At 44.0% G+C, this 18,782-nt stretch overlaps 1 protein-coding gene across 6 annotated transcripts in view; it reads left to right on the top strand.

Annotated features, from left to right (window-relative positions):
• KCNIP4 (potassium voltage-gated channel interacting protein 4) overlaps nucleotides 1-18,782 on the top strand; it is a 447,477-nt gene that overhangs the window by 201,564 nt on the left and 227,131 nt on the right. The window contains exon 1 of one of the 6 annotated variants that reach the window (XM_079989866.1): nucleotides 3,755-4,078. The exons of the other annotated variants lie outside the window; for them this stretch is intronic. Within the exon in view, the coding sequence (XP_079845992.1) occupies nucleotides 4,021-4,078 (58 nt within the window). The 5' untranslated portion in view covers nucleotides 3,755-4,020. Of the gene's footprint in view, nucleotides 1-3,754; nucleotides 4,079-18,782 lie in introns of those variants that run through there. 6 annotated transcript variants of the gene reach the window in all.

Genomic DNA, 18,782 nt, shown 5'->3' with positions numbered 1-18,782 from the left:
TAGAGCGAGATGAGCGCCGCAACCCCAGAGTCGGTCATGATTAGATCTAATGCTCAGGGGTCCCTTTACCTTTACCTTTTGTGATAAATGCTTTAAAAGGCATTAATTAGAACTCTGGAATTTGAACCAGTCACTGATTGCTGGAGCCTAGTACCAAAATCCTTGGCCATCTGCCTTTGCCTCATCAAGATAGTCACATCTTCCAGCTTCACCACACTAACTCCCTGCTTTTGACAACAGCCATAGCATCCAGTCGCAGCCTCTTTTCTGCCACTCTATGCAACCTATGGTGTTGTGTTTTAAGGCAAATGTTTTCTTTTGCTAAAGGCTTTGCTGCCACACTGTGGGGGAACAAAAGCTCTACACATGTAAGTCTGTTGTCTTTCCTTGGGGGAGATGCTTACAGCTGTATTTTGCAAAGGTTTCATATGAAAACAATATGATATGTAAAATTAAATAGGCCGGATTTGCAAGTGAAATGGTAGCACAAGTCGGGGGGGGGGCGGAATGGGAATTTGGTTGGCTTTGCTTTTTCAATTTATGGTGTCTTAATTTATGTTGTAAACCTCTTAGAGATTTGTTTAAATATAAGCAGTATAAAAATTGCCCAAATAATAATAGTTAACTAATAAGCCTTAAAGAGACAGTGTACTATTTGGGGCAGGGATCAGTCTTTTGTTTATGGTACTCTCTAACATACTATGCACACTTACACTGCTATATAAATAATACTGAACATTTGTAGGGTGGGCATGCGTTTTCTACTTGGATAGGCTGTAGTCCCAAATCCAGATTTCAGATAAAGAACTGTAAGATGGATGAGTGTGGCCTTGAAGTTGCTCATCAGTCTTCTTCTTTGGAAATCACTCATAGCGGAGTAATATTGTCTTCCATGAACACGGTTTTAACAATGAGTCCGTAAGTGACCATGGAGGCCAATTCTGGATCCACACGTCCTTCCACAGTGGGGACATAGGTTTCCGGGTGGGAGTTGATCACAGTGAGGGTTTGCCAAGCATGCCTTCCTCTTAGCTCGTTTCTCCTTTTCGTCTTGAGTTTGAGCGACTTCAAAGCCCATGACACCTTTGGTAAAGGCTGTTCTCCAATTGGAGCATTCATAGGCATTGCTTCCCAGATGTTATAAGAAAAAACTGCTCCTTTTCCCCTTATGGGGTATCCAAGAGCCTGTACAGAGTCCTTAAGTAGGTTCTCTATAGGTAGGAGAAAATAACAGAGGCCAACCAGAGAATATTGAGAAGCAAGGCAGCTAGTACGCTTGATGTTTATTAACTGTTGCAACAGGATCTCACTACCACACGCAGGAGGCAGGAGGGACCCAGAACAATGGTGTGCAAGCCCTTATATAGACTTTTGAAATTACCCACCCTGTAGCTGAAGACCACCCCTCAAAACATCATACATACATCACAGAAGGAGGCGGGCTACAGCAGAAATACATCACAGGAGGCGGTCTACAACAGAAATCCTGTCTGGCAGGATACTGATAATGGTCACTTGATTGCTTTACCTGGGCAACCTGGCCATTCCTTTCGAGATGCTAAATACTTAGTTCCTGAGTCCAGGTCACAGGCTCACCCTATTCAAACACAAATACGCCCTTAAGACAGGGTTTGTGAGCAAAGAGACAATGGGGAGAATATCTGAGGTTACTGGAAGAGCCAAAATGGCTTCAGGATTGTTCTCCTGTACTATTTCAGACACGTGGTTTATATGCTTATGTATATGTTTGCCTTGGACATTTATGAACATTTATTTTATATATATAAGACCTTAGAATTCCTATAACACCAATTGTCAGTGTTTATACCACATTTTTTTTAAGTTTTGCCTTGAGAGAGTCTTTAAACCTTTTTTGTTGAATGCTGGCTCATGAATATTTAAGCTCATGAATATTTAGCACCTGGACAACAAACTGGGCAGGCACACAGGTCAGCTGGTCCCAGTCTTCCTCACTACAGTGAGACAGTATTGTATTAGTTTTTAAATCATGGAAATTATTTCCATGCATGCACTCATAAAGGTAAAGGTAAAGGTACCCCTGCCCGTACGGGCCAGTCTTGACAGACTCTGGGGTTGTGCGCCCATCTCACTTAAGAGGCCAGGGGCCAGCGCTGTCCGGAGACACTTCCGGGTCACGTGGCCAGCGTGACATCGCTGCTCTGGCGAGCCAGAGCCGCACACGGAAACGCCGTTTACCTTCCCGCTGGTAAGCGGTCCCTATTTATCTACTTGCACCCGGAGGTGCTTTCGAACTGCTAGGTTGGCAGGCGCTGGGACCGAGCAGCGGGAGCGCACCCCGCCGCAGGGATTCGAACCGCCGACCTTTCGATCGGCAAGTCCTAGGTGCTGAGGCTTTAACCCACAGCGCCACCTGCGTCCCTATGCAAATTTTATGCAAATCTGTGCCATCCTTTTGCTGACCAATTTCCTAATTTTTGGCAAGCCCTAAGTGGCCACCTTATGCCTCCTGCATGTTCAAAACACTTCATACCTTACCACAACTGTATACAGCTACTTTCCAAAATTCTCCTTATCTTATTTATTTTCTGTACCACCCTTCATCTGATGATCACAGGGCAGTTTACAATATATAAACACAAGCATATATACAATAATAACAAACAAAAACAATACCCCCTCCCAGTTTACAGCATAGCTGTCAACTTACAGGTTTGAAAATAAGGGACCAGCAGCCTTGAAAATAAGGGATCAGCAGCCAAAATAAAGGATTTTGCTTAGCTTATGCATGTCGGGACTGCCGTCATCCTGGTGCGAGGAGTTCCATCGGCCCTTCCCCACCCGAGAGAGAGGGACAGAGGAAGAGAGACTCTTGCCCGCGAGCCTGGCATGAGGCCGTTGCGGCGCCGTGGTGGCCGCTGAAGCCCCACCCATCTGCATCCCTCCCCATTCCCTCCTCTTCCTCCTCCCTCAGGCCGCCTCCTCAGCCGCCTCCGGCTTCCCCTGGCAGCGCAGCGGAAGTCTTGCAAGAGAGGGGCTGCCTGCCTGCCCGCCTCACCCATCTCCTTACGACGTGCCCCTGAGGGACAAAAGGGAGAGACGGAGACATGGCAGCTCATGCGTGCGCTCTCTCTCGCAGCGGAGGACCCCGAGCCGCTGCTTCCCTCCCGAGCCAGGCGAGCGTGAAATCCGGGAAATTTAAGGGACATCATCAATCTGGGACAGCAGTGGGACACAGCGCTGGGATAAGGGAGTTTCCCGCCAAATAAGGGACGGTTGACAGCTATGGTTTAAAGGGCCATAGATTAATTAGCCAGGGGCCTGGGAGAAGAGGAATGTTTTTGCCTGGTACCTAAAGTTATGTAATGAAGGTGGCAGGTGTACCTCCTTTGAAAGAGCATCCCACAAGCAAGGAGCCATTGCAGAAAAGGCTCGCTCTCTTGTTGCTGCCCTCCAGACCTCTAGCGGAGGAGGCACAGAATTACAAGTGGGCTTATGTGCGGTGACTGAATGACTGTGCCTTGCCTAAGAAGGCACCTTACCTGTTGAACTCACAACTGAAGTGAGATTTTACTCCAGAGACTTCCAGGCTCACACACTTATGTGTTATATTGCCTTAGCTCTCAACTTTCCACTAATATAGCCAGCCCACTAGTAAGTGCCAAAGTATAAAAAATTGCACTGTAATAAGCACTGATTCAGAGCTTTCTTAAAGTAGTAGCAGCAGCAAGCTCAATTAACCTACATGGCATATAGACAATGGGGCTATATGCTGTCTTCCATTCCAGCTCTCCCTTTGCAGCAGGTCTCTGAACTCCCCAAAGCATGTGAATCGAAATTAGGAAGCTAGAGAGCACAGCTCTTAAATATGTATATTGCTAACAGATGTGATGCAGGCAGTTAAGGAGTCTGAAGCCTTGTTACTTGGCTGCAGAATTCTCCTGTGTTTGGTTTGCAAGAGTCTATTGTTTTAACTGCGCTATGTGATAAAGGAAGTTCTAAAGCGAAGGATCAGCAAGTTTGGGGCTGAAGTTTGTGAAGATGGGAGCAATCTTGGTGACCTTTTTCATACTTGCAAAACAGAGGAAGTACAGCAGAGGTAAGAGGCTGGTGCTTCGTTTGCTTTTACACATTTGTAACTGGTGTGGGGTATGTTGTCTGCAAAACCGTTTGTTTTAAAAATTATTTGCTTGTGCCACTTTTTCCTATGTTTAAAACTTCCACAGAATATTGTTCAAGGTTGTGGTACTGGGAAGGTGTGCTGTTTGGGGCCCCAGTAGTAACTAGACTTGGATGTGGAAATGTAACCTTGGAGCAGGGTTTTAAGAACTGGTGATTGTGCTTTAGAAAGAAAAATCGCTGTGTGTGTGTGTGTGTGTGTTTATAGGTGAGAAGCCTTGATGCTTTTGGTAGGTTTTACTTTCAAACAGCATAGTAGTGGCCCAGGGGTTAAGTACCTTGAGAAAAGGGTTTTTTAAGAGACTCTATAATTGAATTAATTGTTCAGGTCACATGTGAAAAGAAAACAGGGGTGAATGTTCATCTGTCTGGGATGCCATGAATTAAAATAGCAAAATAGCATTAGTGATGGTATTATCATCCTTTGATAATAATTTAATTATAAGAATGAAACATTTGGAAACGGCAGCTGTAGAATGCACTCTGCTGGGCTGCACAATGTTTTCACTTCAAAGTCATCCACGTTGAAATGAAAGCCAACCTAAACAAGGATTATAGCAATGCAAGCTTATATCTGTGCTTCCTTTTCCTCCTGTTCTCATGTTTATCTTCATGATGATCTTTCTAGGCTAGAGCATAGTGATAAATATATATTTGAAGACTGTTTTAATGTGTGCTGAATTTTCCTGTAGTTTTGAATTGCCTTTAAGAAGTAACTAGGCTACTAGACTCTTTTCTTTTCTTAATAAAATAATAATCTTAAATATATAAGGTAGTCAGTTTTCTTTAATCTTATCCTAAGCATCTTGGTAGCTGTGCATGTTTGATTGTTTACAAAGTGAAAGCAGAGAAAGGCATTTAGTGTTTTGCCTGTTGTTTTTTCACAAGGATATAGTTTTCCAATTAAAAGTTATACACAAGACTTGATTTGTAATACATGGTTCTGCTGTTCCGCTGTGCTCAGTGGAATTTGCCTTTTGGTAAAGGGCCACAGGATAACACCTTAGATAACTACTGGCCTGTTTTAAGAAAGTTAAATGTGGTATGTTTATAAATTCTGAGGATGTGCTTGTGGTTAACACTTAGCTGGAATGAAATATTCAATGCAGCAATAGAGAAATTAAAATAATAATTTATTTGTCAGACAAATAAATAATAGGCACAGTGGTATATGGTTACCAAAGCTCTGCCCCCTCCAGCCCTGGTGGCCAGCACTTATATTTCCTCAACCCAGCCCCCTTGCTCCTCCTTTGGCTGCCTCTGTCCAATCAGCCTGGTTGAAATTCCTATTGGCTGTTTGCTAGAACCAATCATAAAAGATACAGCCATTTCCTATTACCTTTTATGGGAGACAAAGAGCTATATTTCCTTCTATCCACAAATGGCAGACAAGTAGCCATATATCTTACATTTGCCTCGACAAGGCACCTTAATTACCAGATCACCTTTTGCCCCTGTTGCCCCTGCATTCCAAAACAAATGGCTAAAACAAATGGCTCGTGGTATTAAATTCTATCTAAACAGAGATCTTGGGTTCACATTCTCACACACCATCAATGAAATAAGAATCTAACATAAGAATCTAACATTTCTTACTTTCTAAATCCTTTGCCTAATTACATTAAGCCAACAAATTTCATACATAACATAAATAGCTTTTTAGAAGAAAAGGCCTTTGCAAAGTAAAAAGGAACTCAGTAAAAAAAAACAGCTTTAAAAAAAGCCTCTTCAAATTACACCCCCCTTTCCCAGCCAGCTGCTTTTCCCATTAGCTCTCCCCAAAATTTATTGCCTTAAACCTTAGGAAAATATGGCTAGGGTCTGATGGGAGGCACATGGTATTATTTTCTGTTAAACAATAAATCTTACTATTTACCAACTCTTAATTAGTGTTTTTGCAGCTTGATTGTATTCTGTAATATGTTGGGCAGTGTAACATTTGCTCCCAGCCTGTAATTCCCTTTTATGACTTTGAGAAACTTGTCTCCTGCTACTGCTATAAATCAGGGGGGGCCCTTGTCCAGGAGAGCAGAAAGATAAACAACTGAAAAAAGTACTTAGCCAGCTGGTTTCTGCCTGGCATGAAACATTTGCAAATATATCTTTAAGCTCATTTTAAAATACAGGCCTTGATCAGATGCCTCACTTGGATTGCTTTAATCAAGCATGCTTTGATTACCTCCAGACTAGACTATTTTAATATACAGTATGTGGGGCTATGTTTCAGGGCAGTCCTGAAGTTTTAGTTGGTCCAAAATGTGGCACTTGACTTGCCAGTGCTCAAAGGTCAGAATGCACAACTCTACTGTTGTATCCATATAGTTCTGCTTGGACATTAAAATCAGTGTCAGAGGCCTTGCTCTCAGTGTGATCTTGGGAGATTTGGCAAGTGAGCATGAGAGAGAAGACCTTTGAAGTGGCCCTGCAACTCTGAAATGCGCTTCCATTTGAAATTCATCAGGCTCCGCCTTTGTGTATCTTTGCTAAAAATTGAAAATGCTTTCATTTCGATGGGCGTTTTATATGCAGCTGTCAATGTTATTGGAACAAGTATTGGTATATAACAAGCCTTGTTGCTGCCAGCTTTCTGATTTTGCATTGTTTGAAATGTGGGTTGTATTTTGTTCCTGCTTTTAGAAACGGGTGTACTTTTCTTGATTATATAAGAGCTTTATGATTGTGTACTCTGCTCTGGGCACTTCCAAACAGAACAACAGAATATAAATAAATCTCACGTTGATTCTGGCCTCAGAGCATCCATAATTGCTCAAAGAATAACAGACAACTACCCTATATATCAGGATTGGGGAACTTCAAACCCAGGAGCTGAATACAACACTCCAGGCCTCTCTATCTGGTGTTCAAGACTCTCCCCATGCCCTATGGCAGGCATCCCCAAACTCGGCCCTCCAGATGTTTTGGGACTACAACTCCCATCATCCCTAGCTAACAGGACAAGATGTCAGGGATGATGGGAATTGTAGTCCCAAAACATCTGGAGGGCCAAGTTTGGGGATGCCTGCTCTAAGGCCACACACCCCACTGAACCTGCTCCAATATCATCTGTGAGTAATAATAATAATAATAATAATAATAATAATAATAATAATAATTTATTATTTATACTCAGCCCATCTGACTGGGCTTCCCCAGCCACTCTGGGCGGCTTCTAACAAAATATTAAAATACTGCAATACATCAAACATTAAAAGCCTCCATAAACAGGGCTGCCTTCAGATGTCTTCTAAAAGTCTGGTAGTTGTTGTTCTCTTTGACATCTGGTGGGAGGGCGTTCCACAGGGTGGGTGCCACTACCGAGAAGGCCCTCTGCCTGGTTCCCTGTAACTTGGCTTCTCGCAGTGAGGGAACCGTCAGAAGGCCCTCGGCGCTGGACCTCAGTGTCCGGGTAGAACGATGGGGGTGGAGACGCTCCTTCAGATATTGAAGTACTTTTATCTGTCTGCACAGCGCCCTTGAACTGTGACAATTTCTCCTCCTTGCCTGCACAGATGTGTCTGTGGCTGGATCTAGACGCATCAAATAAGAATTAGTTAAATGCGTTGTATAATGCATATACGACGCACAAAAAGCGTTTTTTCTTTGCCATTGTAGCTGAGTCCATGGTTTGTGTAGAAACCCTTGATTTTGCATGGCCGGAAGGTAGACTCACATCTGTTGCTCTTTGGCCCACCTGCCACTGGCATGTACCCCTCCAGCTTAACCCCAGCCCCAACTCTAGATGCCTTGATGTGGGTCAAGCACTGTGATACACCGGAGTACATCACTGAACACCTAGCAATTAGGAGAGTGTGTTTAACTGGGAATGCTGGCAAATTAAACTGGATCCTGGTCTGTCTCTGCTAACTTTATCCGTCACCTGTAGCTCACAACAGACCTCAGGGTTTTCATGCTTGGATAGTTGTGAAAGGTTGTAGATGGTTTGATTTATTGGATAAAATATCACCTCTCCTCTATGCAGAAAAAGGGAACCTTCTTGCCAATGCAGAGGTCTTGGAAAGAGTGACTTTATTATGAATATCTGAAATTACATCACTTTCTAAGTCAATCTCGCAGGCAGCCAAGTGCCCGCTCACTTTTTTGAAACATTTATAGAAGCTGCTATTTCTTTGTTTTTAAGGGTTTTTCCTTAAGACTAAGTACTATATAGGGACGTGGGTGGCGCTGTGGGTAAAACCTCAGCACCTAGGACTTGCTGATCACATGGTCGGCGGTTCGAATCCCCGCGGCGGGGTGCGTTCCCGTTGTTCGGTCCCAGCGCCTGCCAACCTAGCAGTTCGAAAGCACCCTGGGTGCAAGTAGATAAATAGGGACCGCTTACCAGCGGGAAGGTAAACGGCGTTCCATGTGCTGCGCTGGCTCACCAGATGCAGCTTGTCATGCTGGCCATGTGACCCGGAAGTGTCTGCGGACAGCGCCGGCTCCCGGCCTCTAGAGTGAGATGAGCGCACAACCCTAGAGTCTGGCAAGACTGCCCGAACGGGCAGGGGTACCTTTACCTTAAGTATTATATAAATATGTGCAAGTAAATAAACAAATAATAAACCATTGTCCCCCAAGCATATCCAGATATACTAAGCATTGCAATCAGTGAATTATTTATGGGGTCTTGTTGTCTTACTATATTTGTCCTTTTGTGTTGCCTGTATTTATAACTTCAAAAAAAAATTCCATGGAAACAAAGAGAAGATTCGAACTTGTGATTAAATTTATGCTCCAACATTTATACATGTCACTGGAAAATATAGGTTAAATAAAGAAAACTGACAGTTCTGCAAACCATCCAGTCGCAGATTTAGGCATGAGCGTTTCCAAAGAAAACACTGTGCTATCTTGAAAAACCCACAATACTGGCATGGATTTAAAGTAAAATGAATGGGAATCTAAATTAAATGGTAAAAACTATGTATCATCCACTGACAGCTTAAGAGTTTCCAAAAGCAAGATGGAAAACAATTCTATTTATGTGGGGAAAATGAATCCCCAGACAGATAATTCTCCTTGAGATGAAAGGATAAAAGGTTAAGACTATCTTGTGAGCAAAAGAAAGAGAATTGTAGTATCTAGTAACAGAGAAAGTATGGTTGAGGAAACAACAGCCATTTTGACAGAAAGTTTGAGCAGTTGTTTTGAGGTTGTGTTGCCTCATACGCCTCATCTGCCTTTTCAACACACCTCCTCTACTGATTTGCTGTGAATTTTTAACTGGTAGTAGAACTATGCCTCATCACCTCATTGCAGAATATGCTAAGCTGCATGTTTAATATTCTTGTTCCAGTTTGCAGTGTGGCAGGAGCAGGGAAGGCTGTGACAGTGATATGCTTTGCACGTCCTTTGCAGTCAGATGGTGCTAGCTTTGGTTCTTGGCATTTCTAGTTAAAAGGATCTGGTCGTAGGTGATGGGGAAAGACCTCTGTTTACACTAGGGAAAGCCACTGATACACTAGAGTAGAAGGTTTATATTTTAATTGGTTTTCCACATTATTACAAATCAAACCAAATTATTTTAATTTAATTCAGTTTCTTAAAAATTATCAGGTTTCCCGCTCCTGTTGTAAACATATGTCCATCACTTCTGTCGTCATTTCATCTCTCCTTACTTACAGCACCTCTGTTAATTCTCATAAATATAAAATCCATTTCACGTGTGTAGTCCTTCAGAAGCATTGTTCTCAGACCTGGTGTGTCGGGAGAATGAATTACTATCTTCCTTTGTTCAGTTCTCTGCAGTGTTTACAATTCACATTCCATTCATTCCACTGTTCCCAGCTTGCATACGGGCTGCAGCAATAAATAACTCACAGAGACACGTCCAATCTCCGCCATTAAAATTCCACACTGGAGTTCTTCCTCGGCACTGTTAAAGACAAAGTCTTTATTCAAATAGAGCATCTTGCCTGATTTATGCAGCCACCATTCAATCTTCTTACTCAGCATGGATATAAGATACATTTTCATTCAGGCAAATACTTCCCTTATTTTATATACAGTCATACCTCGGGTTACAGATGCTTCAGGTTGTGTACCGCCGAAACCCGGAAGTACCAGAACGGGTTACTTCAGGGTTTTGGCGGTCGCGCATGCGCAGAAGCACTAAATCGCACTATGCGCAGATGCGCTGAATCACAACCCATGCGTGTGCAGACGTGCAGCTTTGGGTTGCGAACGCTGCTGGTTGCAAATGCGCATCCTGCACGGATAACGTTCGCAACCTGAGCGTCCGCTGTATTTTTATTAAAGATTTTCTTGGTTTACAAAAGTATGTGCAATGCCACTTTTTTCAAGTAACATTTTCTACAGGTCAGTTTCATTTGTTGAGACATTAGTGTTACATTAGGAGGAAAAGGGGGAAAGAGGTGGAGGGGGGGGCATGGTGAGTGGGAGTGGGGTCAGGTGGCGATGTTTCTATTTTACTTAATTTATGCGGTGGGTTTAATACTTTCCTTATTTAACAAAGTTGTGAAAGAATATTCAACATGTGAGGGAAATGTTTTTTGTTTTAATCCTGTTTCCTAATATTTCTTCATTAAATGTGGTAGTCATTCAATAAATTATTTTATTAAATTTGTATATTGCCTGTCATCTATAGATCTCTGGCTGAGCATCCAAATGTGAATAGCACATCCCCCAAACATAAAAACACACCCCATAGCCCCTGAGGTTCAAAACAAAACAGGAGCAATATTTGCCTTTTCTGGGGCTACTTCCATTCATCAACTCCTTCCTTGGCCAAGCAAGGAGATATTTCCCAGTACCACCTCCTTGACACAGTGCTTGCATAGAGATAATGTTTGTTGCTGGTTCACTGGTCAGGAAGGAAAATTCTGCCTGTCTTCTGAGTCTCAAATAGTGAATTGTCCCCATCTGTCATTCTCTGGGTGGTCCCTTGGTGTCCTCTGACTTCCGACCAGGGGTCTCGACAGCCGCCAGATAAACTGGTCATAGAACGGCTGACTATTTTTCTAGTTTTGTCTGGCCCCCAGACAAAAGATGGAAGTGCTAGAGTCAATTCTGGGTGTGCATTAAGCTTGTTTTTTTTCTATATTTGCCTTTTCAAGCAACTTGTGCCTTTGCCTCAACCCCCTAAGCATTCCAGCTTCCATCAGGAGGGATTCATTTATCACACAATAGGTCTACTTTAACTCCATTTAATAGGGATAGCAGGCTCCACAGGCTCACATCAGAGGCGTGATTTTTCTCCCCTGGGGAGATGTGCCATTAAAGGGCAGGCTGCTTTGATCTGAAACTCTAATATGTGACAATTCTGAAGTTTCCTCTATTCACAGTAAGTTCTAAGTGTTCTGAAGTGTAGTTTGTGGAAATTAAAACTCTAGGTGGTAATGAGGCCTTGCTTTAATTTATAATCTCTGCTGAGCTCCGAAGAAATGAACGTTAATTTTGCAATTCAGGGGCAGTAATCTCATCAGTTATGATGTGGGGGCTAATAGTTCTTTAGATATAATATGCTGTATTCCTCAAAGCTTTTGTCTCCACATCTGCACTATAACTAAATTTGCATTTTAATTAAAGCAATCAAATAAGGGATATTAAACCCGGTGGCAAGGAACATGGCTTTCATATCCATATTCAGTGAAGCTTTTTAAAAAACACAGTAGTTAAGACTTTTTGATTGGCACTGTAGATAAACCTATTTTTCTTTATTATTGTGGAATTTGTGTAAAAGATGTTCCTTTTTAATTAAGACATGTAAAGCTGCAACTTAACATTTATTGTGCTGTTTTATGCATAATAGGTTTTTCCCCTCACAAACCAACCTGGTGTTCAGGAGGACAGGGCAGTTTTTTTTAACAATGCAAATAAAATAATAAACAGGAAGGTTTGTTAGCCATAGCAATACACACATAAGATCTGATATAAAAACGCACCTATATAGATCAATGAATTCCAGGGCTTCTGTATTTTAATGTTATTTTAATTGATTTTTCTCCTTGCATCTCATATTGTACATCTAAAATAACTGTGAATACAGTAATTAATAAAATTCACTCATCTGGCTTTCACAGTTGAGCAGCTGGAGAATAAATTATCAGTGTTAATAAATGATCTGCAAGTTAGAGTTGTAGCAGATTGCTTCGGATGCCATTCTCTACTGGGATGAGCGGGACTAGAAATGTTCTTGGTAAAGCCTTTAGGTGGCAGTAGTCACTAGTCCAACCCAAGAGTTAAACCCATTAGAATTAATGGCCATGGCTAACCTAAGTCCATTCATTACAATGGGTCTAATTTGAGTAGGTGGCTACCACTACTATAACTGGCAGCTATGATTACATTAAAGGGACGCGGGTGGCGCTGTGGGTTAAACCACAGAGCCTAGGACTTGCCAATCAGAAGGTCGGCGGTTCAAATCCCCGCGACGGGGTGAGCTCCCGTTGCTCGGTCCCTGCTCCTACCAACCTAGCAGTTCGAAAGCACGTCAAAGTGCAAGTAGATAAATGGGTACCGCTCTGGCAGGAAGGTAAACGGTGTTTCCGTGCGCTGCTTTGGTTTGCCAGAAGTGGCTTAGTCATGCTGGCCACATGACCCGGAAGCTGTACGCCAGCTCCCTCGGCCAATAAAGTGAGATGAGCGCCACAACCCCAGAGTCTGTCATGACTGGACCTAATGTTCAGGGGTCCCTTTACCTTTACCTTTAAAAACAGTATATTCCCCACTGTATCAGAATCCCTTGAAGATTACCACAACACATAGAGACAGGCCATCAGGTTGTGTATCCACAGCAGTGACCTGAGGAGAAATGACCACTGGAAGGTGCACAGAGAGAAGAAACGTCATGGTGCATCTGCAGCAGCACAGCTAGATGCCTTCATCTGCCCCAACTGCAACAAAACATGTTTCTCCGGTGATTGGTCTCTACAGCCACATCAGGCGCTGTAACTCTCCAATGGTTTGGCTTTACTCCCAAAGCCATTATCTCCTGAGACAGACGGATGCTAAGAACAAATGCAGCATAAGGAAGGTGCAGTTCAAAGGAGAAACTAGAGGAAAAACACGGTGAAACAAATTAACAAAATTTATCATGTTGTATCTTAAAAAATGCTTTTGAATTCTGGTGCTGGAGGAGACTCTTGAGAGTCCCATAGACTGCAAGAAGATCAAACCTATCCATTCTTAAGGAAATCAGCCCTGAGTGCTCACTGGAAGGACAGATCCTGAAGCTGAAGCTCCAATACTTTGGCCACCTCATGAGAAGAGAATACTCCCTGGAAAAGACCCTGATGTTGGGAAAGATGGAGGGCACAAGGAGAAGGGGACGACAGAGGACGAGATGGTTGGACAGTGTTCTCGAAGCTACAAACATGAGTTTGACCAAACTGTGGGTGGCAGTGGAAGACAGGAGGGCCTGGCGTGCTCTGGTCCATGGGGTCATGAAGAGTCGGACATGACTAAACAACAACAACAACAATCTTAAAATTTGTGTTTCAAGTTTTTGTTTTGCTAGAGTAATTTTAAAATCTTGCCAGTAACTATTTCCACTTGCAGCTACTTTGTGAAAGAAACTTTGCTTTGCTAGCTTTTTATTCATCTGTATTACTGATGAGCTGTAGAGGGCAGCAAAGAAGCTAGAAAAAGCAACACCGTCATCTGTAAAAAGTAGAAATACAAGCTAATAAAAGCACCCTGAAGGTTAAGTTAGAAATGGAACATGACAGAGATGCTTCTGTTCTAGGGCTCCTACCTCTGACCCAGGGGTTTTTAGGATAGTAATTCAGTCCTGGGCAATTGAAAGGCCCAGGAAATCTTGCTGGTGTTCACAAAAGTTCTGCATGAGTTTCATTGATGCCTCTTCTGGATCCAGAATGGTTTTTTTTTTGGTTTTTTGTTTTACCTGGCTTGTCGTCACTATTTTACCATTCTGTCGGACAGTGATGGCAGTACTTATCACACTCATGACATCATTGGTGTGCATGCTTTCGACATCCGAGTAAGGCTGCAAGATGTCTCTGCAGTCTTGCTAGGAAGTAAGTCCTATTAAACATAGTGGGACTTTGCTCACTAGTGATATATGTATGCATGTAAACGGCAGTGCTTTCCTCATTTACCCAGCAGTAAGTGGAGAGGGCCACAGCTAAATAGTACATGTGTGCTCGTTCTCTCTCTCTGTCTCTCTCTCTCTCTCTGTGTGTGTGTGTGTGTGTGTGTACACACACATAGACACCACCCAAAATTTCCAGGTTTTACATGAAGGTTGCAGTGTAAGCTCTTTAATATATTGTTTGATTTATCCAGAAACAACCTTGCATAAGGTACAGTGGTACCTCAGGTTAAGTACTTAATACATTCCGGAGGTCCGTTGTTAACCTGAAACTGTTCTTAACCTGAAGCACCACTTTAGCTAATGGAGCTTCCTGCTGCTGCCACACGATTTCTGTTCTCATCCTGAAGCAAAGTTCTTAACCTGAAGCACTATTTCTGGGTTAGCGGAGTCTGTAACCTGAAGTGTATGTAACCTGAAGCGTATGTAACCTGAGGTACTACTATATTTTGTTCAGGCCTGGCATGCTTGTTTTTGTACTTGTGGGATGCATCTATTGGGCAGCCATCCCATAATGTCCCGACCTTCATGTCCATAGAAGCATCCCTCTTTTCATATTTGGAACGTTGGAAGGGGTGAAATTTGCCTTGCCATCTACCCAGAAATCTGGCTTGTAATCAAACTGATGGGCTTGCAGAACAGCTGCTGACAAGCACAACTTAGATTTTTCAGAGATTAATTGGTTTTGCAGAAGAGGTCTTTCTAATTGGGTATTAATTGAGAGAAGTGGCGATGGGGTTTGTGGACTGTTTGCACTCATGTCCTGCTTCCAGCTTCCCGCAGACATCTGGTCAGCCACTGTGAGAAAACGATGCCATCCTGGATCAGCCATTGGCCTGATCCTGCAGGCTCTTCTTATGTTTCGTTTTAGATAAACGATCATGCTGAAAGCTACTGTAAGCTACTTCTTTGCACCTGATGTTAAACGCTGCTTTCAGAGAAAACTACTTGTCAAGAAAGGACTATTATGGGCGTATTTCCGTTTGTCCTTTATATGGAAAGTGGGAAAGCCTACAGTATCAGTTAGAGGCTGGGGTTGTCTCTGCTCCCCCCAAGCGATCTTAGCCCCTAACCACTCAAACTTTTCATGCAAGCTTTTAATCACTTAGCTTAGCCTTTGTTAATGGAGAAATCTGAGGGCTCCCTTGGACAAAAAACAAGGAATACCAGAACAAAACAGCAGCCAGTAGGCTTGGTCTTTATTGAAGACTGTCGTGACAGGACTCCCACCTGCCACAAGGTGGAACAAGATGGAAGCCCTGAACAAAAGACCCCCCAAACTTTTATTAGCTGCTAATCCCCATATTACATCCCCCCCAAACTACATCACGGTTACATCATGAAAGGGGAGGTCTGGTGGCAGTAATCTGAGCAACCTGGACCCTGCCCCATGGTTCTCCTTGCCCTCCACTAAACACCCATCAAGTGTAACAAAAAGATATTTACATTTCCCTGTTTCCCAGCCAAGTTAATCACACCCTTTTGTCTTCATCTGGGTTTGTTATTTCTGGAATGGCTATGTTATGTACTGAGTTGAATAGGATCCAAACTGCAGCAGTCTGATTGGTCCTAGAACAATGCAGCAGTATGATTGGTTGGCAGGAACTACCCAATCATGCTCCAGATAGAAGTGAATCCACAACCTGATTGGCTTACAGTAGAATTCCGGAATTAGCCAATCATGTGCAGCCCATTGTGTAAATAATGTATATAAAGCAGATACCTTGAGGGGACTTTCATTCATTCCTCCTCACCACTATGAGCTGAATAAAGAGCATGAAATCACTTTGCGACTCTGAGTATATTTCAGGCTACCTGCCTGGCACTCAGGTATCAGGAAGCCAGGGATTATCACTCAGGCAGAGGAGCTGCTGAGTAGCTGAGCTCACATGTCTATATGAATTTTTGAAGTTTTCCCAGTGAGCCAGTACATAGATACATTTGCGTGTTGAGTCCCACAATGCCACCCACCAAAAAATTCACGCTTCACACATGATTTTTTGTTTAAGGTTTTTGGCATAATTTTGGCCACAACTTTATTAAAATACAAAAAATGTGAGTGGTTGCTTAGGCATTGGTTATGACTATCTGTCCTTGCCCTCAGGGACAGAGCTGGCCTTCCGGACACCAGCGGAAGCCAGCTGGCCTTCCGGACACCAGCGGAAGCCAGCATGGGAAACAAGTATTGGGTGAGAAAATGAGGCTGGGACACAGACCATCACCTCTCACCCTCATGTTCCGGTGGGGCTTGCACGGCCCAAGTCCGACTCCGGGGACAAGGACGAAAAGAATGGCAAGCCCCTGGATTCCTTTAACGGAATTCCCTTCGCATCATTTGGAGGGATAGGCACTTACCCCTCCAAGCACCAATTTAACCAATGCCTAACCGCCATGGAGCCCTCAGCTCACCGCCAAACCACTCACAGCCCCAACCAAGACCTCAGCTTGGTCACCACCGTACCAATCCAAGCCTCATTCCCTGAAGCAGAAAGGTGCACACCATCAGCTCTGAAAAGGATGGCCTCTGAAAAAGAATCTCGGGGTGGGAAATCACATCACCACCCAGCTCCAAAACCTTTTTGACCACTGCAGCATTGATGCGTTTTCTGGCCCTTTCAGTGGCAGCCGGGCAACAACTGCCCTTCCAAACGCAGCGTTGCAAGAGCTTTGACCAAAAGATCCTCGCTGTTGGCACCATTGCCCACAGCGTCTCCAGGTCACCCAAAATTGCAGCACGTAGTGACAAGCAGTCCATGGTCACCATGTCGTTCTCGCCCAGCTGCACCACAATAGCAGCTGGCGGCCCCTCCAGGAGCAACTGCCTCCGGATACTTGGCAGGAACTCTGACCAGCGCATTCCTCGTCTGGACAGCCAGATTGCCGTGCTGCGACACCAGCCCAATGGACGATACTGTGCCCCACCATCCAAATGTGGACCACCGCTAAACCTAATAAAAGTATAAAATAAAAGCAGTGTAAGATACCAATTGTCAGCGAACATAACCTTTGAACGCATTTGATTTCCAGCGACCCAAATCCTTTATTCTGGCAGCTGACAAGCCCCAGTGGGCAGCTGTCGTGGCAGCCCCTATCCTAAAAGAATGGGGGGCGAAACCTTGTGCTGTGCCGCCACAAGCCAGAATCGCCTTACGCATCACCTTTGCAAACTGGTGTCTTGACAGGGGCAAACCATTCTCATGCCTTAGCAGAGGCCCCATTGGTTCACGACTAGCAGCACCTGACCTCAGCAGGGCAGCACTGATGACTGGGCCCCACCATATCGTCAGTACAAATAAACAGTGTGGGGGAGCAATGAAACAGGATCAGACTGAAGCTCACCCCCAAATGCTCCCAGGGACTCTTGTGTGGCCCTACCCCTCGAAAGGGGTCGACAAAAGCATAGCGAATCCTTGGATTCCCTTAATGGAATATCTTTGCGCATTGGAGGGGACAGGTGCTCCAACCCCCCCTTCCAGACCACCTTGAACCAATGCCTTAAATTATTTTGAGTCCAGGGAGAGCTGCCATCAACTCAATCCAAGCCCTCTTGCATGCAGGAATGCAACTTATGCTGGAGGAAGACAGCAAACATTCTCGCCCAGCTGTACCACCAGCACTGCAGGAGGACCTGCACAGGTCACACTCGACCACACCAAAGGAAGGATCTCCTCCCAAAGCATTCCCCATCTGGACATCCAGTAAATGTTCACATGGGCAGGAAGACTGAGATGGCGCCCCAGTCCAAACTCGTCAACATGCTTGCCAGCCTAGTGTACGATGCTGTGACTCAAATGTGCACAGCTGCTCCTATGAAAAAAGGAAATAACAGACAAGCATCAGCACAGACATCATTTGACACTTCTTGATATAACCCTTGTCAGCGTAAGACTTCCAATGACCCGTATTCACAATCCTGTCTACTGACAGGCCCCCAGTCTGCAGCCTTTTCAGCAGTCCTATTCGAAAGGAATGAGGCATGTTCAGCGGTAAGCAAGCCGCAGGCCGTAATAACTGGTGCACGACGTAAGCACATTGATGCCTGGCTAACGGGAACCCATTTTCATGCACTAGGAGCGGGCCAGCCCCCAGGGGAATGAAAAGCCAAATATTCTGTTATCCATAACTGGGCAAGGGCCCTCCTCACTTGTGGCGGGAACCCAGATTGTGGCACTCCTGCCCACTAAGTCTGTTTTTGAGTTCCCGATTCTAAAGACAAGCTCCAAAGGATAAAGAAAAGTCCTGAAGCAATAAGCCTCCAGACTCTCAGCCCCATGCTGGCACCAACAACCATTTTTCCAACCCTCAGTGCGAAAATGCAATGGACTACTGAAAGGAATCTCGCCTTGATCTTTAACCAGCAGACAAGTTTTAACTTGTTGCAGATACTACATAGGTAAAATTGACCAACTTCCTGCCCGCTGTCCTATGAGGTGGAGCCTATTCCAACCTTCCAAGGCCCTGCGCACTATAAACCTTATACAAGGGTCTCTGAAAATTAAAGCTTCAGTGTAACAGACATTGCAGCGGACTGAATTCTGATAGTTATAACAGC

The sequence above is a fragment of the Podarcis cretensis genome, assembly GCF_951804945.1.
Source record: "Podarcis cretensis genome assembly, chromosome: 9".
NCBI classification, from domain to species: domain Eukaryota; kingdom Metazoa; phylum Chordata; class Lepidosauria; order Squamata; family Lacertidae; genus Podarcis; species Podarcis cretensis.
Note: the sequence above shows the minus strand (reverse complement) of the source record. Positions and strands in the feature narration are given on the sequence as shown.